Below are 27,197 nucleotides of genomic sequence, written 5' to 3' on the forward strand. Positions count from 1 at the left end.
GGGTGTAATAGCGGCCCGGCTAATCTGGCCGGACACAGGCATCTTTCTTTACAGACGCTTTGCAAGAATGCTCTCTCGCTTTCAGCGCCAAGTGTTTTAGTAGATCATGTACCTCGTCTCTGTATGTACATATACAGTCTAGGATGTCTGACACAACATAGTATAACTGAGCAAATTCATGACACATTCCCCTCAGGCTTTCGGTGCTCCGGTGCACTCAGAGCAGCCATGTTCTCCTTGTTGATCACTGTAGAAATAAAAACGGTCCGAGGCGACGACTGAAATGAAATTCATCCCGACATTTGTGAAGTCAAAAGGCCGACGTTCTTTTGCGGATGCATGCATGTGCTTCTCGATACTGCTTGAGAATCAAACAAGATGTGCGAGAGGAACTGTCACAAGTGCGCTCCACAGCAAATCAGAACTAATTAGAGCATTCAATTTCTGAGGCATTAGGGAGAGTATGCAAAACATCTTACCCCCTGGCTCCCCTTGAAGCAAATCGCTGGCTGATTTGATAGTGATGCCTGAGGAGGGAGAGAGAGGGAGAAAAGAAGAAAGTGGTCAGGAATCGTGTTCATGTTTAATCTAACGGACAGCTCATACATTATGAGTGGGAATATATTGCCATTGTTCCAGCCCGGCTCTGTGGATTTCTCTCGAAAAACGCCAGTCCCGGCTTGTTAAGACAGGGCTTTCCTCATTAAATGCCCAAACGTTCCCCGATTAATTACTGTCATATTTCTATGTCATTAAGTCTCCGGTTCAGGGGCTTCTGGCCCTAATCTTCAGAGGAATGTGTGCGATTAATCGATCTAAAGCTTGCAGAAAAACCCCTGCTACTGTCAATCAGTTTTCATGTTTTTCGGCTGGTTTTCCCTTCTAAACGATGACGCGAATAAAGGCTGCAAAAGATCCCAGCGGACAAAAGACGAAGCTCCTTCTGAAACCAATTACATTTCCTTAAAAAGCTACTTTCTGAGGCCACTCCGTGCTGCGGTTGACCACAGAGTACCTGGCTTAAGCTCCCCCCGACATCACATTGTTTCTGTTCCCCCGCCTGCTGATGAAGAAATATTAAATCACAAGGAAATATCTTCCTCTGAGGCAACGTGATACATGGTTAATAGATGGAGACTATTATCTGTGAAGTACAGCTGTGCCGGTGATTGACAGCGCTCTTTATTTATTATTAATGGTTTTGGGAGACGTCTTCCCCCGTTGAGGAGCATTGTTGTGATTTTTCTTCATCATCCGTTAGCTTTTTAATATTGAATGAAATGATAAATATTAAAGCGCAAAAGTGTTTGTTACACATTCCAAACACAGCCGCGGGGTGAAATCACACCTGCTTACTTTAAGGTCTGAATTTGGGTCGACGAAGACGCGAGGAGGATCATTAATATTTGAGCTGAAACCAGTGGTTGATTAGGCACCTTTTAACCTTTTAACAAGTTGTGATTCATGGCTTTATAGATGCTGATGAGTCATTTAATGTTTGTGAAACCCCAAATCAATCGAATAGTATGAAGACGATATGTTAACCTGATGTTCAAACTGATAAACTTTATTGCTCTTGTCAATGTACACTTGGTATGAATCGGATGAACCAAAGCTGTTTTGGAATCGGGGGGTTGCAGACTAGTTATTAGCGATTATAAAATAATTGAAAATGTTGGGTTGCCAGGTTGAGACCGATCGCTTTTGCATCCCCCTCCAGCTGAAGCGTTTCAACCGCTATCCATGTATTAGCAACTTCTTTATTTACTGCAGAAATGAGAGCTTATTAACGGACCACTAGCATTTATAACTGCAAAACAGAGCAGAATTAATAAACACCAGCTAAAATTGACTTTTTTACAACCTGGCAACCCAAAGTTGGTGCTTTAAGGGCTTATAACTGATCTCTAGAGCATTAGCAAATGATATATTAACTATTAATGAAGCCATTAGCTACAATAATAAAAACCCTTCATATAATAGGGGGATGTGGATGAGATTAATGAATTAGTGGATCAACTGAAAATGATTCCGCATTTATTTTTTGATGATGGATTAGTCGCCCAAAGCATTTCGTTTAGTTTCGGTGGTTCCGACTTCTCAAATGTGAATGTCTGCTGTCTGTTACGATTCTTATTTTAAGATATTTCATAAATCAAACACTTGCGAAAACAATCTGCATGGAAAACATCAGTTGCAGCCCTAATTTGATTTAAATACTATACAATTTCATGTAGAAGAATGCTTATATTTCCCCCCCTTTTCCTCACAGCACAGGCATGAAAACACATGAATAAATCATAAATGCTCTTTTCAGGTTGAGGCTGGACTGGAAGCTTGCACACCACACAGTGGGAGTCCGGCGGTCTGAACCCAGTACTTTCTGGGGTGGTCTTTCTGACTTGGAAAACTTTTGCAGTAACCTCTCCTGCCTTGCCTGCCTTGCCTGTCTTTTGGCCTGGAGGAAGCTGTCAGGCTTGTGTGAGCTCTGGAGTTTACTCTGCCTCACAGACCAATGAGCTCTGGAGCTGGGCGGGCTTCCAGGCGTGTAAAAAGGCAGAAAAAAAAAAAACAATAATACACAAGAGCTCAGCAACAACTAAGGGAGCCCAGAGCGGACTACACACAGCCTGAACCACCTCTTCCCACATCCAGAGAGGGAGGTGGGAGGTGAGGTGGGGGGGGGGGGGGGGGGGACCTCACCAAAATGAGCCCCTTAAAACTGTAAAGGACTAACTGTCTTATCAAGCGTTGCTCTGGGAAAGACCATTTGGATCGACTAAATTATCCCGGTCTAATCTAATGGACCATAAAAAGCCATAAAACAGTCGCCAGATTCAGAGGAGTCGAATAATTTGCTTGATAGCCAGTTCATTAATTTATTCCCGAGAGCGAAACGAGGATAAAAAAAAAAAACGAAAAAAAAAAAAACACCCCTTTTTTCCCAAAAAAGAAAAAAACATTTAATGACTGACAATCACGTGCTAATCTAAATAATGAATTTCAGATGTAATGTATGTAAAGAAAGCAGCAGGGTTTCAGAGCTGTGGGGCACGATCACAACCCTCTGCTGTCATGTAGCAACTTTAATACCTTTTTTTTTTTTTTTTTTAAGTGTGTGTGGCTGTGTGTTTGGCTGTGTGTTTGTGTGTGTTTTTTAGGGAGATTACGCGTTTGGCACATACGCACAATTGTATAAAACAGCCTCCAAAACACTCTTTTTTTAAAACACCCATTCATCAGAGTCTATTCAATACGCCTGTTCCTGATCCGATCGCACTCTTAACATCAAGCTTCGCCTGCTTTCTTACTGTATCACAGCCGGGACACAACCGACACAAGACAACATTATCGCGTCTGTCGAGCAGATTTCAAATCTGAACTATCACAACTTTACTTTTTTAATTTTATTTTTTATCTATTTATTTAAATTGCTACCACAAGGAAGAAACAGGCTGTGTTTTCCCCGGTAGGCATATGAACAGTTCCCGGAGTTGGGAGGCGATTTAAAGAAAGAAAGAAAAAGAAAATATAGCTGTAAAAGAAACACACACACACACACATACACAGACGCACAGACGCGATATCCAAAGTTCAAAGCGTCGGTTCCGTCTTACCTTCAGGTTCTGGTAGGCTTCGAGGGTCCGGATGGCGGTGTCAGTGAGTTTGACGTGGTAGAGAGTTTGGTTCGGGGTGTTTTTGTTGATTTTGCCACAGGAGAGCCCATACCGATGCTCCTGTCTCAGCGCTGCCATTTCTACAACTGAAGGCTATTGGCGACATTCTGCCTGAGACGTCACGGGAGGAGAGAGCGTGTGGGCGGGGCTTACACACAAACACATGCGCGCACGCACATACGCAGGCAGGCAGGCACGCACACGTACAGACACACAGATACACACTCACTCTCACACACACACACACACAAACACATACAGGAAGTATGAATTAAAGAAACAAGTGTGCTTTCGCTTTTCCAGGTGACCGTCGTTGGTCACTTCGTCTTGTGTTTGATTTATTCTTTGTCTCTTTACGCACGGCAGAGGTACACACACACACACACACACACACACACACACCTGCAGAGAATGCACAAGTGGCAAATGACCTTTGTACAGATTGTAATTAAGATGGTAGCCAAATCAAAATTCATGATAAAACCTTTGTTTACACCTGAAGCAACAGTCAGAAGAAGGTCTGTCGTTGCACAGACTGAAAATACAGAGACGCTGAAATCCAGTTTAATATCCATAGTTTTTTAATCTTAATAGCTTTATTGACATCTCCAGAACAAAATACAGCATGGCCAACGTATTGTACTGATATTGTGTGTTGGTAATTATTAGGGGTGTAACGAAACATCAGTCCGGATTGATATATATCGGTTCAATGATCAACGATCCAGTAGCATCGACACAAAGTGAAAACATCGATTTGTATCGGTGCCATTGTTTAGATGTGCCTGTATTTTGAAATTACCGCCATTTGGTCCTTGTGCAACTCCTCTCTAAACAGTGCTTTGTTTTTTATGGAAAATTATGGATTTTTTTTCCATTTAAATGTCTGGTACCACTGATAAAATAATATTTCCACTGAATAATTCATTAATAACGTCGTCAAATCATATTTAGGTTGCTTTTTGTGAGTTGATATAAATGTAACTGATTGCGTTAAACTAAACAGGCATTGTAGAAGCTGCAACCAGAAAATATTTGGTATATTTGCTAAAAATATTTCCAAAATTACAAATTGATTATCAAAATGGGTGTAGATTGAGTTTCAGACCACTCACGTCACCTTTAGTTGTTACATCATACTATCATACTATAACATGTTCACGTGTAAGCAGCATTTTAAGGTTGTAGCTGAGCTAATTTTAGCTAGCGTTTCGCAGTCAAGTAGTTTAATCCATGATAAACCTGATAGTTTAAAAGATTATCAGATGTTTTTATCGTAAATGTTACTGTAGCTGTCAGATAAACGCAGTGTAATAAAAGTACAATAATTTCATCTGAATTTAAGAAACAAAATGCAAAATAAATGACACAACTTTACTCACTGTGTGTATCATTTCTGAGAGAGAGAGCGTGTGTGTGTGTGTCATGGAAATTAAAAAACAAATATGGAATCTGGATTAATTTAATCCCTGATGGACAACATGCTCTGGCTGTGGATTAAAGCGCCGCCTCACAGTCAGAAGCGCGGTGTTTATTTACAGCATGTTAGCATTGCATTAGTCCACGTCTGCTCCTGCACGGCTCATGTTTCCTCCGCAGACCGTCCGTCTTCTGAGACCGGAAATGAGATTCAAAGGCACTCGACATGACGGCCAAATATTTGTTGTAGCGTGTGATCTTTTGTCATGCTGTTTGCTTAAATGTGAAGCGGTGAATACATTTGCGGTGTTGGATCAAATGTAACAACAGTATTCTTTTCCGTACCAGTCGTTTGCTGTCAGACAGATTCATAAAGTCTACCAAAGCTTTATCTTTAGTGGCTTTGTGACATTTTAATCAATGTTATTTCTGGCCTGTTGTAACAAATAGAAATAGAAACCTCGCTTTTCTTGAACTTGTCACAGTCAAAGAACCGAAAGAACAAACTCCTCCTGGTTAAATTAGTGTTTAGTATTTTTCTGTCATTATTTAAGGCTCAGAAGAATGTAGGTCAATCTATTTTCTTGATGAACCTGAAGGAACAAAACATTTTTTTAATTACCTTAACAAGTTAAAAAAAAGGACAACTGTGACTGAATCATACACACATGGTGTGACGTGTGTAGCCTGCGGCAGTTTCACGCTGTAACAGCACTGTATTTAATCGGATCTATCATTTATCTAAAGTCACCTTTACAGCCGGCAGTGTTGTGGCACTTCTTAAAAAGTGAAACCAGAAATCTCCAGACGCAACTCGAGGCAAATTAAGTTACAGCCCCGTATCCCCCCCGAGATCTTATTGGTAGGTCGCATTCATGGAAACTGCGTTATGGTGCACAACGGTGAAGTCATTAAGAAGCTTACAGACGTTCTGGCAGATTAGGTTTTTCTCTTCTAATCCTGCAGATTACCACTGCACAAGCCTGCTGGCTGGGAGTGCTTCGTTGCGCTGCGCAGTTTCTTTACATTGATCATTTTTTTGTCGCTCACTGGACTTTGTAGACTAAGACCGACACGGGCAGGAGAGAGAGGAGGTCAAAGTGCAACAGAACTGAACAGAAACTACGCGGCTGTCCCCTGAGAGGACAAACTGTAGATGAAGCCGGGATTTAGGGATGCACTCAGAGTTGGATTAATGAAACACAACATGTATCACACTGTGGATATATCCTGTTTGTTTTGACAGATTGTAGGTTTGCAGAAGTTGGTTTCGCAACAGAATTACTAACCTGCACCTACTGTAAGTGGAAGATTGGCTGGACAAGGAGGATCATCGCTTTCGCAGACTAATGCAGACAGTGTCCATCGCTCTCTGTAGTGAAATGGAGACGGAGACGTGTTGTGAAGAGCTCAAAGACCCCGCAGTGGAGCCCACAGAGCCTGAGGTGCGAGGGGCCATTTCTGAGCCTGCTGATGGGGACAGTCACACCTTGCCGCCCTGCGGGTCCGCAGAAGAAGGCGAGGAGCTGTTGGGGAAGGAGCAGGTTGAAACGGAGAGCGGTGCAGGAGGGAGTGAAAGCACGGAGATAAAAAGCCCCTGTGATCCCGAGCGAGAAAGTGGAGGCACAGCATGCAAGGAACAGAGGAAACTGAGGAAAACAAACAGCTGGAAAATGGTGCGATTCCAAGACCCATCGGAGGATGATAATGTGTTGGAGAGGGATAGCTCAGCAGAGAGTCTCTTTCCGGAATATGCTCTGAAGGAGTGGACTTCCTCAACCTTTGAGGAGCTGTTCATGGCAGAAGACTGGCAGGACATCACAGGTGAGAGCACATCAGTGGATGGTAGAGACACTCTGGTATTGGTGGTCTTGTATCACTAACTAGAATAAAACGTGGTTAAAAATGTTTGAAATCAAGCTCAATGTGTTTGTGGCTCTTTCTGAACACGTTTGCCAACAACTAGCAGATTATCCCTGCCTGCCTGAACACAACCTTCTCTTCTTTTCTCATGCAGAGGACCGGCTGTTGAGGAAGAAGGTGCTGGAGTCCAGTGCACAGAACGCCCTGCTACCAGCCTGGGGCCAGGAGGTCACTGTGAAGATGCAGTGTGTCCTGGAGGACCGCACCGTGGTGGAGAAGGACTGCAAGCTGGTTTTTGTTATTGGAGAGGGAGATGTAAACCAGGTAAAAAGGTTTTAACCCTGCAGCTTTGTCTGACAGGTTAATTTTCTAAAGAGGTCAAAGCTCCAGCAACACTTGAAGTGTCAAGAAAAACGTAATTGTTACACCAACAGGTTTGGGCTTGTTCCCTACATCAAGGTCATTTTGGGTAGTTTTCTTCAGTTTTCACAAGAATAATAGTTCAGTAATAGCTAGCAGCTCTTGCAAAATGCTAATGTCGACATGCTAACATCATGATGACCACCATAGCCTAGCGTGTTAGCATGCTCAAATTAAAATTTTCATTAAAAATGGCAAAACAAAAAGTGCAACTAAGGCTGATGGGAACATTAGTTTCAGACAGTATAACCCTGCAGTGGGCAACTCCACTGGTCCAATTGTATGTAAGCTTATGAGAAAATGACCCTACTTCTCGCTTTATTTCTCACTTCATTAAACAGTTTCAAAATGAGTTTATGGTCTCAATTGCTAGTTTCAAGTCTCGACCAGTACAGCATGATGTTAGTCTCATTTACAGCTAAACAGACGATAAAGCAGGGCAGCTATAGCATGTGGCTACCTTGTGATTGACTCATTTACAAATCAAACCCCTAATCAACAACTTTCGAGTAGAAAAAGAATCTAGCAAAGTAACGTGGTATGTAAAATAAGCACAGCAGTAATGTCAGCTAGGTCGGACTATTGTGTTTAAATACAGATCTTCAGATGTAACTGAAAAAGAAAACAGGAATAAACAAAGTAGCTGATTTTACATATCAAATGCAAATTAACCACCGGTTGTCCACCTGAAAGTGACTGCTGTTTTCAGCGCCATATCACTGTGATTCAGTCTATAGAAGCATTACATTGTGAATCCATGGCACCCACTCATCCACATATGGACACCACCTATGGACGCCAAACTCTTCAAAACAGAAGTCCACAAACCAACAGGTGATGTCGCAGTGGATACGTCCACTACTTTATAGACAAAGTATTGGAGGGTGTATGTGTACATACCAAGATTCATGACAATGCATCTGATTGTGAAGCTGGAGGAAACGTTCTCCAAAATCATTACGATAAATCCTGTGAAAACTACAAATATGTTTACAGAATTTTACAGCAATCCAACATATATTTAGATTATAGTCTGAACCAACCAACCAACATTTACCATCCCTAGGGCTGGTAAAAAGCAGGTCAGCATGCTTGAAAGTTAAAATTTATCTTCAAATGTTTTAGTCAATGAAGGATATTAACATGCACAACTCAAAGTCATGCATAAATATATTCTGTGTAATTATGCAAAAAGCTCTGTCAGTAAATAACACATTGTTCTGTGACACCTGCAGGCCCTGGAGGAGTGTGTCCTATCCATGCAGAAGGGTGAGATCACATTACTGCTGGCAGACTCACAGTATGCATATGGACTCCTGGGAAGGTAAGGCTTTGCCAGTCGCTGCTGTTTAATGATAAACTGTTGAATTAAGGAGCACGTAGCAGCAGAAGCAAGACTTATCCAGTTATGATTGGAAGTCTCATCTCAGCAAGAGGCCCAGGCTTCTTCTACCTGTTGCTGCGGGGGCAGCCTGGTCATCCAGGGGTAGCGGGGTTAATGAACCATAAACAGGAGCAGATGGCTTCCTCCTAACACCATTCAGAGGCGGCCTATCAATGGTGTGTTTGTAACCTCCCAACCTATGGGAAGACAGCACTCATATTACAGCCAATGGTTTATAACCTTTACACCGTTAAAGAGCCAGGGTAAACAAGGAGGAGGTCGGCTGACGAGAACTCATTGTTTATAGTTTTTAATGTTTGCTGTAGGGAACCCGAACCCGTTAGAGCGAGCCTTTAATGCAGCACCGTGATTTGATGAGATTACGTATCAGTGAAAATGTTTGAAGGAAAAAGCATGTTGAGGTGTGACTAGAGGGAGATTCAATGGGATTTAATTTGTTTGCTGGTTGATTATGTTGCAAATTACTCTCCGTAGTTCTCGCTGCTGTAAGGCTTTTCAAGGAGACGCTGTACAATGTATATTAGCAAAAATATGACCATTCATTTTATTTTGTGATGTTATCAGCTGTATGCTGGTGTTTGTACGAGCCCACAGCCGTTAGAGTGAATTAAAAATCATTAGATAGTTTCGGCCATATGTGCTCTGTGAGTGGAAACGCAAAATGTTGCTAAAATAAAAGCTCGGAAAGTGTTTACCTGCAGTTTTTTAGGATGTGCTGCGCTACATGCGGGGCATACCGTACCATTAACGGAGTGGCTGTACAGAGTGGTAATGCATAAAAACAAACATGCGCCCGGAATTATCACGTGGCAGTAAAAGCCTTGGAAAGGTTCAGGATAAAAAGCTAAATGTATTATCCTCATCCAATTTTACAGGCTGAAACAAAAAAACAAAAAAAACAGTACATCCGAACATTGTTGACAACAGAATAATCAGATGTGCTGAACATTTGGTCGGGAAATTGTGTTTTTTTTGTTCCAGTGTGTGCGCTATACTGTTTCAGCCTCTCCCGTTCTGTGAGAGCTTGTTTGTTTTACGGAGGGGATGGTGGGACACGGGGGTGTGCGAGGTGAGAGCGAGGAGTCTCCGAGGTGTCGTCGAGAGTCTCGCCCTCTGTCATGTGCGGCGAATGAGGCCAAGAAAAGAGGGGGAGAGGCGGCGGGAGGTTAGTTAATGATTGTTTTGATGCAGCTGATTAGGGTTGTGTGCTGTGGAGTCAAATTTAGCTGAACCATAAGGAAGACAATCAGAGCTCTGTGCCAGCTCTTTGAACATGATTCAGTTACTGAGGTTGCTTTGTGCTCTGAAATATGATTTTCTCCTGTTTTCTGAGGTTAAATACATTTGTTACATAATGATAAAGCAGCGTGTTGCAAACTCAAGTAAACTTGAAAAGTAAAAGGTCTCCTAATTAAGGATAAGTCTCTAAACCCTGTAGATGCATCTGCTGAAGACTCTGAAGGAAAACGCTTCGTCAGTTTTTCTTTCTTGCTGAAAGATAGACTAAAAGATCTGTATCACTGAAATATCAAACATTCAAAATGATCAACAGAATGTGACATATCATGTTAAAGAGATACCTGCTGAGGTCAGCATGCTAACCAGCCAGCCCTGACCTGTACTGGTCCAAAGCTCCGTGCTAGCGGTATAAGCACTGCCCTGGTGCTCGAAGCTCACAGTCCGGATTGCTAGCTCCATTACTACCTGAGCTAACTAGCCAATGGTGGCTACTTTGGCTGCAGCATTAAGGGGCTAACTTCGGTGAAACGCTTCCCTCTATTTGTCGTAATTATGATTTCGACATCATGATCATGATCACCATTGCCAGCCAGTTACTTTAGCTTAGCTTAGCATGACTGTAAACAGGGCGACCTCTAAAGACTCTGATTAACAGGTTATATCTTGTTGGTTTAATCCATATCAACCAAGGTGTTTAAAGATAATTTCCCATTTTGCTCTGACCAGAAAACAAGCAACGATTTCAATGTTTACAATCTTTGTGCTAAGCTAACTGGCTGCTGACTGTTGCTTCATCTCTGCCATACCAAAATATATAAATTGTTTATTCTCACTCTTGGAAGCAGAGCAAATAAGAGTCTTTCCCAAAATGATAATGATAAGACTCTCTCATCATTAATGACATGTTTTTCTGGAAAACGCATCTACTTGAATTGCCCATTAAGGTCTATTACAAAAGTTATTTAATGAAAAAATTATTTGAGCAAATAAGCTGACAAAAATGTGGATCACAAGCAGTGACAGACATCATGTTTCAGAGTAGATTTGACAGGCTCAGCGTGTCTGTGCTGTAGAGATGACAGCGAGACAATGAGGGGAAATCTCATTAGCCGCTCTCTGTTTTCTGGTAGATGCATTGATTGAACTCTGTCAGTTGCCTGCTGCAAACAGTGCTACTAAGAGCACTCCACAGTTATTTATCAGAACAGTGCGCGAAGCCGGTCAGACGGCATGATTCAGCACAGCAGAGTGGTCTGTGGCTCAGTGTGTGGGTGATGGGCGACGGATGCGATCAGAGCTGCAGAAGGTGAACATGAGGATAATGAAACTCCTGGAAAGGTCTGGAGCATTTACCTGATTGATGACAACCGATAAGCTGGCCAGGACTAAATCTGCTGCGAGAAACACTGATGTTTTTTTTTCCTCTGCCATTAAAGTTGTGAGCCTTTTGAAAAAAGGGGAAATGACACCAAACTCCATCACGTTCTTCTTTTCAAGGAACAGCAGTTTGCGTCAAAGCACTTCCCCACTGAGGAAAATACTACTTAGTCAGAGACACAGGCTGCCCCCCTCAGTCAGTCGGTCATTATCAGAGAGAAGTGGAAGGTAACATCTGTTGATCTCTGGACAGGCGCAACTTTAACACTCATAAACCCTCCAGGGGCCAGAGGGAGTCTGCCCCATCAGCCCTGCACCTCCTTAAAGTCAACAACATTAAGTGTAACTGGCAGCTGCTTTATTTTCATTCAAATAAAACTATACTTCCCAGACCTCTACTTCTATTATACAGTATACAGCACAGCCACGCTTCTAGCCGTGCGTGAATGCAGCACATTTTAAGACTTGTTCGGTGTGAAGTTGTGCGCTGTAAGGTTACTGTGGCTGGCTGTCAACAAACAGAAGCTTAAACCTCCGGCGCTGCCAGCAAAGGTGTGACCGTACTTGCTACCCCAGTGGCTCATGTCGAGGTGGAGTTAACAAGACCGCTGGAATGTGTCATAGTTAAATTCATAGTTTAATCCACGTCCAGATGGACATTGTCAGCCAGTTAATCATTTGACGGTTGTAATAATGTGTCATGATGGAAGTGTGTGCTATTTATGATTAGTGCTGCAGTTCAAGTTTATTTTGTACAAGAAGAAAACGTATGATATGCACAGAAGCCCACATTTACCTCATACATACAGGAGAATTAACAGCGTGAAACATGTTTTTGTTCATTTGTTCTAAAGAAAACACTTCCAGTATAAATCAACCATGGATCAATGATGAATGACTGTAAATTTAAAACGGCATCAAAAAGAATCAATCACAATTGAAGACTCCAGCAGGTGCCAACATGAATACGAATTTTTAGACTTTACTTTGTTTGGGTCTGTCTGCGCAGTGGGTGGTTGGTTGTTCCATAATGTGATCAGGTGTGAGGGCATGTCGGACGTTTTTGGGGGGGTTTTTACCTTCATTTGATACTAGACTGAGAAGATAGTGATAGGCAGCACAGGGCAAAAGAGAGAGTGATATAATACGCAACAAAGATCCCTAGCTAAAATCAAACTTTGGACACTTAACCATAAGGCTAAGGCATTGATTCCTTCCCAAATTGTCAGAGGTCATCAGGACATCAAATTTTGACATGTTTGGTTGGTAAAGCATCCCAAGCATAATAACAAATTGAGTAAATCTATACGGTTGCCTGGGTCTCTGAAGATACGAGACACTTTACACGCCTTTACGCTCCATTCCAGTCTCCCTCCTTGTCTTGTTTCCGTCTCGTTACGTCTCTTACGTTGTTTCATCTTGCTACATCTGCCGTGCGTGATCTGCACTGACAGGTTGAAATCTGTCTTGTGATGTTGGCAAGGCGCCGTGCAGTGACCCTCAAATGCATTAAAACTGAAGGAAGCCTGGTTTGGAAATGAAAAGGAATAGAAAGTACAGATATTTGTGTTATGGGATGTAAAAGTAAGAAGTTGTCAAAAAAAAAAAATTACTCGAGTAGAGACACCTGAAAATCTACTTAAGTACAGTAGCAAAGTATTTGTACTTACAAGTTACAGCACCAGTCTGCACTAACTGGCCAGCGTCTGGGTTATTAGAAGTATGTATTGTTTTGCAGTAGGTAAAATGTTAACATCATAATTGTAGATGTAAAACATCACAGTATCATAGCATGTGATTCAGTTTGATCAGTGGAAAAACAATATCCAAAATTATCAAAGAGAAAAGGAAAAGAAAGTTGAAATATACAGATATTTTAACCAGGTAGTAGCATCTACAGAAAAAAAATGTAAGGGACCCAGAATTGAACCCTGGTGTATCCCTCATGGAGTTCAAGATAATAAATTACCTGCAGAGACTGTGAACAACAACATGCAACTGAAGCAGATAATCACATACTTAACAAACACCATGTACAGGAAAAGTAGAGACACTGAGGACACACAAGATGGCTATCATTAAGAAAAACAAGTCCTACTATTGGAGGAGAGAGAGGAATCTCCCTCTGTTTGACCTTGGAGGAGGTGGGACTTACGGCTGGTGGAGCCTTGCTTATATCACTTACAAATCAGGCTGTACAGACTCAGGGTGGAGCAGGTTGAGTGAAGCATCAGTTCGTGGGAAAGTACCTTTACTCTCGTCTACTCTATGACTGATGGTTATTGCCCAACATTAATCTTCTGTTACTGCGTAGATTATTTAATCTTGCGTATTTGTGGCTTTTTGTTTTGTCAGACAGCCAGGCTGTCACAGTGAGCGAGTAGATAGTGGACAGTGTCAACAGCATAGTGTAGGTGCAATACATCAAGGTGTAGGTGTAAGTGCTTCGTTTTAGAATAGATACATAAAGTCCTGGACTTATTCCCGGTCCCAGTCCACCAAACTTTATCAGAAAGGAGGCAGGAATTTATAGTCCGACACTGAGAAATATTAGAAAAAAGCAATTGAATCATAGCGGAAAATTGAATCAAACTTATTATTAGATTATATGAAAATTATTGAAATATGAAATATTAAGTATTGGGCAAGATAAAACGATAAAGATTACATTCTATTGATTAAGTCTTTTTGTGCAACAGCTTACTTGATAACAATGACAATGCTGATGTTAAGCAGGTATGATGGTTACCATGTTGACCACTTTATTATAGGGTGTTAGTATTCCAATATTTGCAAGGTTACGTAGAACTAAACACAAAGTACAGCTGAGGCTGCTGGGAACGCCACTAGTTTTATCGGTATTCGGTCATAAACCAAAGAACTGGCCAGATTTTTACAAGGTTTTACAAATCAATCTAACGAGGAGTGAATGTGTGATGTAACTGCAATGGTACACATTTACGAGGCAGCCATTTTCCTCCGACATCACAAATGTCATGCTGCTGTGTTCCAGATTGTTAAAACAGGATGCTGACATATCATTGTCATTTCAACATTTCCTGATTGATCAGCAAGTGAAAAGACAACGGATAGTGAAAACCTGAAAGGGCCATCGGGCCATGTTTCAAGGGGGAACCACATATTTGATAACCCATTAGCTAATGTTAGCATCCAACCACTTTCTAGCTAATGTTACAGTTTGAATAACTCCTGCGTGTTTCACCTCCAGGCTTAAATAAACATGTCAAAGATGTACATTGATACTTTAATAATTTGTCAGATTCCTTACGTTTATTCGATTTACAGCCTGGAACAGAGCTGCATGACATTAGAGCTTCAAACACCGAGAGTGACGTCAGTGTTATGTGGCCGTCCATCCAATAGCTGTAGACTATGCTGCTAATATATTCAATATTCAATCCTGCGCTAAAGAGGCGGACCGACTACATTGTAGCATGGCTAAAAAAAAGAATAACCACCAAGTTAAGATATTTATAACCTATCATTTCGTTGCAATTAACACCAATAGGAACCCAACAAAAGAAATCCCATCAAAAAAAAGTCAAGAATTGTATAAAAGAAATCAACATGCCGGCACAGGAAGGTGTTTTGCTTGTAGCCATTACATCAGACAATGTTTTCATCCAAACCAGAATGTCATCATTTCAGAATTATTTGGATTAGCTCACAACCGTGATACCGCCAAATCATTTTTTAAAAACATATTTAACTGGAGTCTGTGTGCGAGCATTGTTTGACATGCAGCAAGAAATATTTACCCAGATCTAAAAGTTAACTTTGACCTGTGAATCGTATTCCTGGGAATTGAGCTCAAGAGGAATCTTTGTTGACACTCTCGAAGGAGTTGGCGTGTGTGTCGAAAGCCTCGCACTGAGGCACACCCAAAGCCAGCGAGGGAATGCAGCTGAGAAAGGTAACAATGACATTTTTCAGGGCAGAAAGGCATGTAGGCCGGGAGATTCACTGAGCAGTGTCAACACAGGAAAGTGATACAGTTCCACCCTTGAATGAAGTGAGAAATGTCAGGAGCTTCTGACACAAAGCTGCATATGTGGGTGCCTGCATTTATTTAAGTGGTGGATTAATTGTGTGTGTTCTCTTAAAGCCATCTCTCTTCTCATCGCCGGATGTAACATGATGCAACCGAGAACTGGCAGTCCTGTTCTTCGTTTAATCAGACGCTTGCCAGTAGACAGGTACAGTGACTCACTCGCCACAGAGCCGGACTGGAGTCTGTCACTTTTCATGCTGCCCGAGCCCTCCCTCCCCTCGCTCCAGATACGCAGCTAGTCGTCCACTCAGAAAAATCTGTGAGGTGGAGTTCCTCTCTGTGCATAAGGTTGTGTGACTCACTCCGCACAGCCACCTGGGTCAAATGAATAATGTGACCTTTGAGACGCTCCTCTGTCGGTAAAACACAGTGATGAATCTAAGCCAGCCTTATCCACATCGCTTTCTGGATGTCAACATGAAGAGCATTTTTCTTTGTTATCCTATTTGTCATCAATTAAATATTCCAGGAACAGCTGCACTCTTGGCTGCCTGCTCACGTGACCTAAACAAGTTTGACTGTAGCTTTTTGAGGTGTGTGTATGTGTGTGTGTGTGTGTGTGTGTGTGTGTGTGTGTGTGCGTGCGTGCGTGTGTGTGTGTGTGTGTGTTTCCCGACACAGTCACAGCAGGCTCACTAGAAAACCACACCCAGGCCTCACGCTCCAGGAGCAGGCCAGCAAGCACCGACAGCTGTTGCACGCTTCAGATAGGATCGCTTCTCAATCAGCACGCTGTCTTCTGTCGGCCGCAACCGCTGCCACAGAAGTTTGGACGAGTCATGCGTTGACTTAAAGCTAAAAAAAAAAATAATAATGCAAGAATTAAATCTGAACAGAATAGACTCTTAAGAAGACGAGATGGGAGGGTCGTTCTGGCTCCACGGCAGTATTCTGCCGCTCAGGCCGTTGTTTGAACTGTGCGTGTCCCTCATCTAATCTCCCTGGATGTTTACCTTTTCCCCCTACTGCGAGCAGGCTTATCGCTCTCATCGACACAGCCCGGGTTGTAATATAGCCCTGCCCTCGGTTACTTCTGCTTTCAGTGGTCAGGGGTGATCTAGCGGGACTGTAAATCTCCTCGACTGAACTGTGCTTTTATTGAATTTTAGGTAGATCTATTTTTAGAGCAGATAACACTTGGGGGGGGAGTAAAGTTGGCTTTGTGTTGTGCGACCGCCACGCTGGCTGGAGCTTGTTTAGACTGCTTTTTGTTTGAAAGAGTTTTTTATTTTTGCCCCCACCTTCTCCCCACTCAACACCAAAGCATTGCGGTCCATGTCTCTGCGAACTCTGTCGCTCCGTCAGGGGAAGGTGTGGACTGAGTTTGGCAAGTTTTCAACGGAGGCCGTGTTGGTGCCATTACAAGAGAATTAAAACCCAGAATAAGATAAGAGCAAACGGGACATGACTCGACATGACACCAAACCAACCACTTCTCACTGCGACTGACATCTAAGACAAACAGAAGATGTACGGTCACACAAATGCAAATTGGAGCTTTATCCTATCATATCACTGTATTTTTTTTTTTTTTTTATCTCATCAAGCCTGTTTATTTAATTTGACACTCTTTTGTTCAGGTATTACGTATTTTAAAAACTTCCCACCTCTGCCTGCTCCATCTTTTTCCTATCGTAATCTCAGCTGCTGTTAAAATAATCGTCGGCATCTCAACAGTTCTCCCAAAGATGTTTTTCGGACTATAAAGGGAAATATTGCTTCCAAAAAAAAACACAGCCAGGATCCATATCAGAAAGGCTGCCATCTGTACCTGCTGTGCCACCCTCGCCCTCACCGCTGATATGTAACTCTCATACGTTGGTGTCACAACACACACCGCCTGCGCTGGAACACTGAAAAATGCTGTCACGCTTCACCGACATCACCTCTCGTCCGCGGTGCTACTAGCTGCGCTCTGTTGTATAACCGTGATGTTGCGACAGAGTCTGTTTTCCAGAGCGTGGCGAGCAGGAGGGACACGCGGGAGAAGCACACGTGAGATGCCACTTCAGCCCCACCAGCACCTTTCCCTACCCGTGCCAGGCACTCTTTTTAAATCATCCGTGCCTGCTGTGCTCTATACACACAGCCGGAGAGCGAGAGAGAGGGAGATTAGTGGAGCATGACAAAACGTAGATGGCTGCACAGAACAGGTTTTAAAAGTAACCTCATGTGCTCTTGTTTGCACTCTCCTGTGTGCAATCGACTGGTTGTATCCGACCTGGATGTACAGTGTCAAAAATGCAAAGCAAACAATTAAGATTATTTGGGAATCTTCGCCTTGTAATGACCGCTTTTTGGGAACACCAAACAGTCATGAAACCCTCAAACCCTGACACCTCTCTGAAGTCAGAATAAAAGGGGCTACACCTGATCATTTAATGGCGAACTGGCTAATGTTAGCATGCTCACACATACCACAAGGGTTTTCATTTTAATCCTGATGCCTCTATATGACACACAGAAGTATGTATCTGAGCGGGGAAGCTCTGCTCTGCTCTGTAGCCTGGAGGTACAGCAGTGGATACGACAGCAGAGCATCTGGCTTGTTGCGTAACATTTCATGCCAGCCTTCCTGCCAAACTGTATCTTGCTGTTAACTTGTTATTGTTGGGACGCGCCGTGAGGGAACGTTGATAACTTTAGCTTACCACAACAAAATATCTGTTACCGAGCGACTGAATCAGTAAGCTGTCGGCTGACGCGTGACCTGGGTGATGAATGGCAACTGAAACAAAATTGGCTCGCAGCATCTTCATATTACAATTTTAATCTTCCATGGCCACAAATAGATACATTACCTACTTTCCATGTATATTGTAAATAGCTTGCTTTCAAAACAAATGCACGCACTAGCCAGACCAAAAGGATCTTTTCTACAGGAGGCGGTGGTGCTGATACCACATTTGTACACAGGGGCTGCATGAATCAATAATAAAATGGAATGTCCTTATTGCTTTGTAGCTGCTTTAAAGCAAAAATAGATGATTTTAATACTCTTACTGCTTCTAGCATTTCCGTACGGAGTTATTGTTACCTCTGCTGCTGCAAAGACACCGTTAGCAATGTGGCTACTGGCGCAAGCGAAAAACAACGCAAGAATGCAAATTCCACCTAGAAACCCTGATCTCAGTGCTGTGAAAAGGCAGAGAAAAACACCCAGTTGTATTAATAAGTGGGCAGGTTTTGTTACTAACTGATCTAGTGGAAAGAATTCTGGTTTTGAACCGTTTCACGTCCCACTGGTAAGGGTGAACACCAGACCTCTCTCCATTGAGCGAATGGCCATCCGTTCGCTCTTGTACTACCTCGGTTTCTATCTTCGCCTTCTTCGCCATCAACCGGGTTCTTTTTCTTTTGCAGTGTAGAGTTTCCGCAGTCATTCCAGTTCCTCCACTGTTACCTGGGGATAGTGACCGGGGGAAACGGCGTCTCTTCCTGTTTTGGTTGCGCAATGACAGACTTCCTTTATGCTGTAATTCGACCTTGGGTTGTCCGGGAAAAATCCAGGCCGGTGGCAGACACAGTAGCATGGTCAGAAAAAAAAGGTGTCGTTGGTGTCATTTTTCTCCAGCCATTACATTGTGTAGTCAGTGTTCAGAATGATACGTTAGAGTTGAAAGTTTAACCTAGATGTTGATCCTGAGAAATATCATCCCTTCGTAGCATGGTAGTATTGTCACTGTCATATTAGCACGCTGGCGTTAGCATGTAGCTCAAAGCACTCCCAGTCTCACAGAGCCACTAGCATGCCTGTAGAGCCTTGTTTTTTTTTACTGAACTGTTTTGTGTGGCCACTCAGAACAGCTATAAACACTTTTGCTCATGACACGTTGCACCAACCAGTTCGCTTCGAGCACAGACCGCCTTGTATTCCGGCTGTGTATTCATAGCTGCTTCCAATCTGCCTTGTCACTGCTCATGTACAGGAGCTGGTTCTGGGATGCTTTGACTTCCAGGACCACCCAGCGCCGCTCGTCACTTGTGGTTTCAAAAAGTCACCTTTTGTTAACATTTTTACCATTTTAGATGCACATTTCAGTCGACCAAAGAATGCGACTTTCCCGTAACGAGTTGCAGCGCAAGTACCGAACCCACTTCGTACATTTGCTAATTTGTCAGTACACCCAGTAGAATTGAAGCAGATGGGAAAGTGCAGGGGCAAGCTGTAACTTGTGGTTAGTGACACACACACACACACACACACACACACACACACACACACACACACACACAGTATGTTACAGGTCTGTATCTGCAAGTTAACATGCTGAATTTATCACCCACTGTGGCAGAATTACGGACAGCAGTGTATCAAACAAGCTAATGTGTCTGTAGAGCTGCTGTAGAGAGTGGTGAGGTGGTGAGTGCTGCCTGCGAGCCTCGAGGAAGGAGATCTGCAGCAGAGTGACAAGTGGCACTGGTGTGTGTGTGTGTGAGTGTGACACTGTGCTCTCTGTGTGTGTGTGTGTGTGTGTGTGTGTGTGTGTGTGTGTGTGTATCCATGTTAGGGGGATGAAGGGGTACCGACAGTGGCGACGTGGAGTGTGACTCATCTCGCTCCAACGTCATTGCTCCGTCATCAGTCGTCTGCAGCAGTCACACGTACACACACACACACACACGCACACAAGCCCAAAATATTCCTCTCAAAGTTAATGACTGGCAGACTCCCGCTGACGTTCTCGCAGCGGAATCAAAATCAGATGTGCAGCGATTCATCTTTAGGGATTAACCGCGTAGATCTCATTATCAATGAATTAATCTCTGTCGTTTTATAGCACTGATGGGATTAGTTGCACCTCAGTAATGTTTCATATTGTCACTCCAGATGTTGAAAGGACAAAACAAGTGAGCCTCATGGACAGAAAAGCCTCTTCTGTGCAAGAAAACAACACGAGTTTCACTCGTAAGAAAAGAAACAACAGGCTGAAATTCCTTAAAAATGGGCTGCCTGTGTCTGCTTTCTAAGCTCTCTGTGATGAGGCTGACCTATGCCATTGCCACCGGCTCTGGTCAAGTAAAGTCAAGCCCTTCCTCCCTAAGAAATGCGTCTCTTTCTCTCTCTGGCTTGTGATTGATGTTCCAGGTCTCATAGCCCCACACAATCATCAGAGAGAGACGAAAGGAGCGTGCTAATGGTCCCCGCTACATTTGCCTCACTCAGACAGCAGACGCAGGCTGCTCCTCCGTGACAACCTGACTCATAAGTCAGTAGTTCAGTGTGCTGCTATTGATTCACAGGCTGCACAGGGAGGTAGAGCTCGCTGCTGCCACTGAAAGGATGCTGGATCTTTATTGGTTAGATAACAGACACACAGTCACCGAGGCAGTCATATGTCTCGTGGACGGGGGCGCGACGGCGGAAGATAATGTTTTTTCTTGTTTGATGTACGTACACAACCTCGGGGAAGTCAACACGTAATGTATGTGGCTGTAAATGACTCCCTCAGATATTCCCAAACATTAAAAGTCAGGTGTGGCCACACAGGTGCTGTTGCTTTAAAGATCCATTTCATTTAATCATCAGTCGGCGAGCGTGATAACTGCTGTCCGTTTGTTGTGCGCTCAATTTGCAAAAACTGATATCCAAGGGAAGGTGACATTTTCTCGGCGGGAGTTATCTGGTTTCAGCACATGCATGTGTGACAGCGTGGACCTAGAAGGGGAAATTAATTTCTGATCAATATCTCTTTATGACATTTATTCCCCCCCAACCAGAATGTCATACATAAAGCGATGAGCAGCTTCTGGTCACAGGCGTTAATGTTCACAACTCCGGGAAACCACAGAGGGAGACGAAAGGCAAGCCGGTCGAATGATAATCAACGTCTCGACCATATTTTACGCCACCAAATCACACTTTCTAGAAAAAATAAATCTTTGATCTGGATGCAAATTAAATTGCTCGTCCAAATAGAAAGCATAAAATTCTCCTCCAACACTCAGGGATTGATGTGTCCAAAGAAGTAGGCAGACGTCGACGTGAAGTATAACAGTAATGGAAGAGGAGGACTTTCATCTTTCAAAGGGAAGGCTTTTTGGCTCCGCGCTCAGAATTTGTCGTAACTTAGGAAGCTTTGAAGTTTAGAAGCGAAATCCAAAACTGGCAGAGATTCGGTTTATATAAACAGTCGACATAATGTCTGCGCAAAGAAAAGGAGCCGGGCTGTCATTGCTGTTAACCACAGCTTCACATTTAACCCGAAACTAAACCTCACTCCCCGGGGCTGCATGAGAAACTGCCACTTGACCGCAGCGCGAACACCTCCGAGACGACTGCTTGCTCGTATTGATCGATTATAGATTTGGATTCAAATCCAGGGATAAGATATCTGCTACAGATAACACAGAGTCTGATTTTCTCGATGACCTCTGGGGATTTCTGAGCAAGACAGATTGCTCTCATCCACCTGAACGCAGACCAAAAAGCTTTGAACTTTTCTTAAAAAAAAAAGAATTATTCATCTGGATGCTGCCACATATCAGAGCCCGAACCTGTGAGAGATTTCAGATTATTGCATAAGGTGGAATATGAAACTTTTCCCGCTCACCTGTGAGTCAGACGGAAGCCGTCGTTTTCTTAAAAAGCTTTGAACTTCCCTCATTCGTTCGCTGCAGAGAGGCGGAGTTGCAATTGATTCCAGTCTGATTAAACCGATGAATTAGATTTTCATTTGATTTAAAAACAAGTTTGCTGTGATGGATGATTGTACGTATCATTCATCAACCTTTGTTTGCTATTTATTGTTGACAGTCATGTGATGACTTTTTGTTTTAAGTTCCGTCAAGTGACATTTTATATAACGTATAAATGAGGAAGTATCCAAACTCTTGGCGCTGGTGTTGTCCCTGGGAACATCATAATTAACATCGCTGCAAAACGGCCTCATAAACCACATCTGAAAGCGAGCCATTGTGGCTGCGTGGGTTGCGCACAGCAGGGGGGCTGCTGTGGGCTATGGGCCAGTACCAAGCCTTGGGTCATTCAGCGGGCTGTGAAAACCCAGTAGGAACTAAGGCGGGTGATGTTGTTTCCATTTATACAAGGCAAATCCTTTTCATTTTAGCCAAAAACAATTGTATTTACATAGAAGTGTAAACATGACGATGAAAACATACTATTTGCGGGTCAAAGTTGCACATTCACGGGGGGGGCGGTCACTTTAAACACACTGCATCAACAAGTTTTTTTTGTTTTTTTTTTTTACTGGGACTGCTGAACAAAGGCCCACAGACAGTGAGGATAATGGAGACATTAAGAAGGAAAAGACAAAATTCAACTGAGAACATGATGACAGCAACATAAAATTTGGTTTCGTCGCCACTAGGGAGGCAAATTCTATCACTATGCTTATGTATATATATATTATACAAATGATAAGCTACAAGAGTCTTGGTGAGATTCTTGGTGACAGAGTCATTTATCCGTTTTACCGGAAAGGGAATGCACTCAACAGTTTATTAAGCCTCAAAGATAAACACAATGCACACTGAACGTCAACATAATTACCTGAAGACTCCCCAGTGTCTCTATAAGGATGTTGGTTGATGTCTCAAACAGTCTCTTGGGTCAGGCCATCACCCTCACGTCTGCAGATAACTACTGTCTGTACTGTACTTAAAGCCGCTTTAATAAAGTTGTGTAACTGCTGTCTGAAATGGCACGCCAGCTACACATCCCTCCCCGCTATTAAACAGCAACTCCGTGCCCTGCAGGTAGTCCACGGCTGAAACTGGATTCATTTTAACAGGCTAAGGAAATCTGCTCTAGATTATGTGGAGACTTTTGAGGAGCTCAGCAGCCAGGATGTAGGCAGTAGCTGCCCTTGATCCCTGCGAGCACACTTTCATTGGTTCAGTGCTGGAGGAGGAAAAATAAAAACAAAAAATAGGCAGGAGGAGAGAGGAGAGAGCACATGCCGGGGCCGCAGCTCCAAGGTGTCATGTGGGTCACTGGTGATTAGTGCTACAGCCGAGTGCTCCTGCGCCGAGCCCAGCCAACGAGTTAGTTTTGACATCTCTGATAATAGGAGGCTGTTTTGCCGCAAATTAACTAGTATGGCAACAGGCGAGCGAAAAACAGCTGTGACGTCCCACCAATGCTGGGATTAAAGCTAAGCTCCTTTGCCCGACTGTGTCCATCGAAGAGTCAAAACAGACACTGAACAACAGCAGCAGCAGCAGCAGACCTGTTTCCACCGCTGTGAAAAAAATAAACAACCTCATAAATCCTCCCGGATTGTGTATTATCAAAGCTGCACACCACATTTTTTACGGCATATTAGTGCACTATCTGCGGTCGTAACCATAGGAACCAGCATGAGGCAGTTCGCTGGCCTTTCCGTCTTTTAAAACACAGACGCGTGACGTCAGAGTGACCACTGTTTTCCCCTCCGAGGGAGTTTTTCCTTTCATTCAGAGCGGCGAGGGGGCCCAGCTCGACAGATAACAGGATGAGTCAGCGGCACTTTCATACACCTTAATGAGGAAGTTTGCTAAGCCACAACACATGAATCAAATCCATCTTTAATGAACGCTCGACTTCCCGCGAGATGAGCGGGGGGGGGGGGGAGAGCCTGTTGCCCTCATCGGACCGTTCATACGGAAACGAGAAGAATGAAAACACGATCTGTTTATAGTCACAATACAAGAAATACAGGCGCGTCACACACACGTCACGCAATATAAACACTGCTGGTGTAGAAACAGTGGGCGACGTCATAAATGCTGATTAGACCTTTGTTTAATTTCTGTTGTCCCCAGTGAAGATACCGCCGACTGTGATTGTTGTCTTCTCCATCATCTTTTCATTGCTCACAGCGATGTTGTATTCAGCTATAGTTATGTTTTTGTCCAGCCTGGTTTAGATCTCTCTGACCTTTCCTCTGTACTGTGCTGGCGTTGTGCTCATTAATGAGCAGCGGAAGAACCTGCAGTTAAACAAACAACCAACAACCGAGCAACCAACCAAGCCAGAGGTATGTAGGCAGGATCAAGCCAGACAAAGTGAGACATTTTATTCTGGCGACTGGTCTGCACAGCTGCATCGTTCTTTGTTGTAGACTCGCAGACAAACCGTAACTCCGATTGATTTTAACTGCTCAAACGTTGGTAAAATTTAGAGTTCTGAGAGTTGGATGATACGGTCGATGCCACTGTCACACCTGTACAGACTCTCCCCTCTGACACACCTCGTATCTTGATCTCTTCAGCCCTCAGGCTCTGTCCTGCCGCCGAACAGCCCCAAAAAAATCTCCCTCTGTTTCTTCTCACTGACCTTATCTCTGGATTTGTTCAGGGTCATTTCTTTTAGAGATTGTTTGTAACTCTGGAATGAAAACCACAGTGCTTTAATCAATATCTCAACCTGCAACAGCAACCCTCAACGTTACACTGTGATGTACAGTCAGTCCACCACTTGGGTCATCTTGAAGAGAATTGGATCCATCTTTGTGTTTTGCACAGATCGTCGTCACCCTCAGAGGATCCTAATGACCTTGTTGATCCCCTGACATTTCATGTACTGCCACCAGCATATTGAAGTTTTTGGTTCAAATTGAAAAATCCAAACTGCACCAGACGGTGCAATATTTATGTCACCCTCAGGATGAATTCTAATAACTTTGGTGATGAAGTGCCGTCATTAGACCTAAATTCCAGCTTCTTTGGAAACAAGCTGGAGTTTTTCTCTGCTTTTTCCAACTTTTCTAAAGGTCCTCCTGGTGTTGTGACATGCTGCTCCAGATATTTACTGTGAATGTCAAAGGCAATCGATCAAGCCGCCATGGACACATCTCATCTTGGTAGCAATCTATCTAATAGAGGACGATTTAACCATCATTTCACTCGATAAATACACTCTGAAAACTGAATTGACATAACAACCGTGTCAAGCTAAAGGCGCTCTTTAGCAATCAACCTTAGATTGTGTTTGTGTGATGAGTGTTTGAGACTCTTGGGTTGGTAAGATTGTGGAAAACAAGCGAGAACAAGCTACATTTTGAAAGTGTCCATCAAAAAAATCCCGACCCATCCCTTAATGCCACTCCTCTGAAACACATGAACACACACTGCCTGACTAGCACTTGCTAGCCAGCTGGGAGGTGTGTTAGCATCTAGTTTGAAATGTTCAACAAGCCCTATTTTTAATCTATGAAATAAAATAAACAACTCAGTTGAATGTCAGCATTGTATTAACACAAGCAAAAATAGCCATCATGATTACGCCTATGTCCAAAAAAGGGCTATCTGATGTGACAGCTATTCGTTGGTGGTGTAGTTGTGTGCTTTGTGCTAACTGGGTTAGCTTGGCTCAGGGGCTATGTGCTATATACTCACTGGAGCAATGGCTCTTTTATTTGGCTCTTACGTGTGCTTTGTGGGACTCGGTAAGCAGCTGAAGCTTGTTGGGGTTGTTTGTTAGTGCTTCTGAGTTAGCTGGCTAGCTCCTGAAAAACAGGTTCACGGCCTGTGTAAGACACTGTGAGCACAGAACCATGTCGTCATCGCTAATCATATCCAAAAACAACAAACATGGCTGTTGTTGGTAATCAGCGCTGTTGAGGTAGTATGCTAGCAGTCACACACAGTGAGTACAGAGTGTGGTAGGCCTGTAGGCTGCCAATGTTTTTATGTGGGCTCTTTAAGACAATTGGATTTATCAGGGTTTATTAGAGGCCTAGAACATCCAAATTTACTGTTTGTTTGTTTTTTTGTGACAGCATTTGATTTAATAATTGCTGCTGGGATGTTAAGAGATTTACTACGGATATAACAAAAAAATGCTTCTGGAATAACAGACCGACCATCGCTTTGAGGAACAGCAGAGAGAGGCTGACAGGAGAGGATACCAGGTCTGAGGCTCACTTTTAGGACGTGGACCCGGTCTAAAGTTGCAGGCTCGGGTTTCATTGGGATCTTGCGGACGGATCTCACCCCGCTGACCAGCCCCTGCTTCCTGTTTGCACTAATAAGACCCTGGGGGCTCATTGGCTGAGCTCAGTGCAGCAGCACGCTGGTGTGGTGCTAATCACCACTGACCCACATGACTCCATAAACCTTATAGATCTGTCAGCACACTGTTCTCAGATTACACTGGACAGCTCCCGAGTCATGCCAGCTTTATTTAACACTCATGAGGGAGACGACGGCAGATCAGATCTCAGTTATTCACATTATTCCTCTGTGTTTAAGACGTAAATCCTCACTTGGTTTTCTGCTTATTGCTTGTTCGTGTTAGCTGCTGAGTTCGTGACACAATGCTTCAAAGGTCACCTGTTGAATCTTGTATGTGGAGAGAAGCTTCCTAGTGTGTGTGCGTGTGTGTCTGTGTCTGTATGTGTGAGACCTCTGTTTCTTTCGTAGGATGATAACACGTCATTTGAGATTCATTAAGTTCTGACATGGCACATTTAGTTTGTGCTGTTCGAATCGAGGCAGCTGTACCTGCATCGATTAGTTAGAAATGACTCATCACTTCCCATCTAATGTGTCCCGAACTGCGTGAGTCATGAGCGTGAGTCCTCTGTTAAAAAAAAAAAAAAATAAAATCTATATGTAATGGCATAATGACAGAAGAGGCTTTGCGGCTGATTTATTTACAAACCGCACAACGTGGGACTCACGATTCTGACATCTGGAGGCCCAGTCAGAAGTAACGATTTGATGTGATAACCTGTTTCCTTCCTTCCTTTAACGAGACATCCAGTACATCTGTTTAACC

General features: G+C 43.3%; 2 protein-coding genes across 3 annotated transcripts in view; one reads left to right on the forward strand and one right to left on the reverse strand.

Moving 5' to 3' along the window:
* Positions 1 to 3,763, reverse strand: part of LOC115586700 (RNA polymerase II elongation factor ELL) — a 30,617-nt gene extending 26,854 nt beyond the window's left edge. Inside the window, exons 1-2 of the mRNA XM_030425964.1 lie at positions 3,618 to 3,763; positions 480 to 527 (exon numbers count right to left, since the gene is read on the reverse strand). Of these exons, the coding sequence (XP_030281824.1) occupies positions 480 to 527; positions 3,618 to 3,755 (186 nt within the window). The 5' untranslated portion in view covers positions 3,756 to 3,763. The remainder of the gene's footprint in view (positions 1 to 479; positions 528 to 3,617) is intronic.
* A 236-nt stretch (positions 3,764 to 3,999) lies between these two features.
* fkbp16 (FKBP prolyl isomerase 16) overlaps positions 4,000 to 27,197 on the forward strand; it is a 35,461-nt gene continuing 12,263 nt past the window's right edge. Inside the window, exons 1-4 of one of the 2 annotated variants that reach the window (XM_030424589.1) lie at positions 4,000 to 4,045; positions 6,343 to 6,920; positions 7,114 to 7,283; positions 8,615 to 8,703. In XM_030424589.1, coding sequence (XP_030280449.1) covers positions 6,446 to 6,920; positions 7,114 to 7,283; positions 8,615 to 8,703 — 734 coding nt within the window. In that variant the 5' untranslated portion in view covers positions 4,000 to 4,045; positions 6,343 to 6,445. Of the gene's footprint in view, positions 4,046 to 6,081; positions 6,921 to 7,113; positions 7,284 to 8,614; positions 8,704 to 27,197 lie in introns of those variants that run through there. The other variant, XM_030424588.1, reaches the window with a different exon arrangement.

This window comes from Sparus aurata, chromosome 8 (genome assembly GCF_900880675.1).
Source record: "Sparus aurata chromosome 8, fSpaAur1.1, whole genome shotgun sequence".
NCBI lineage: Eukaryota > Metazoa > Chordata > Actinopteri > Spariformes > Sparidae > Sparus > Sparus aurata.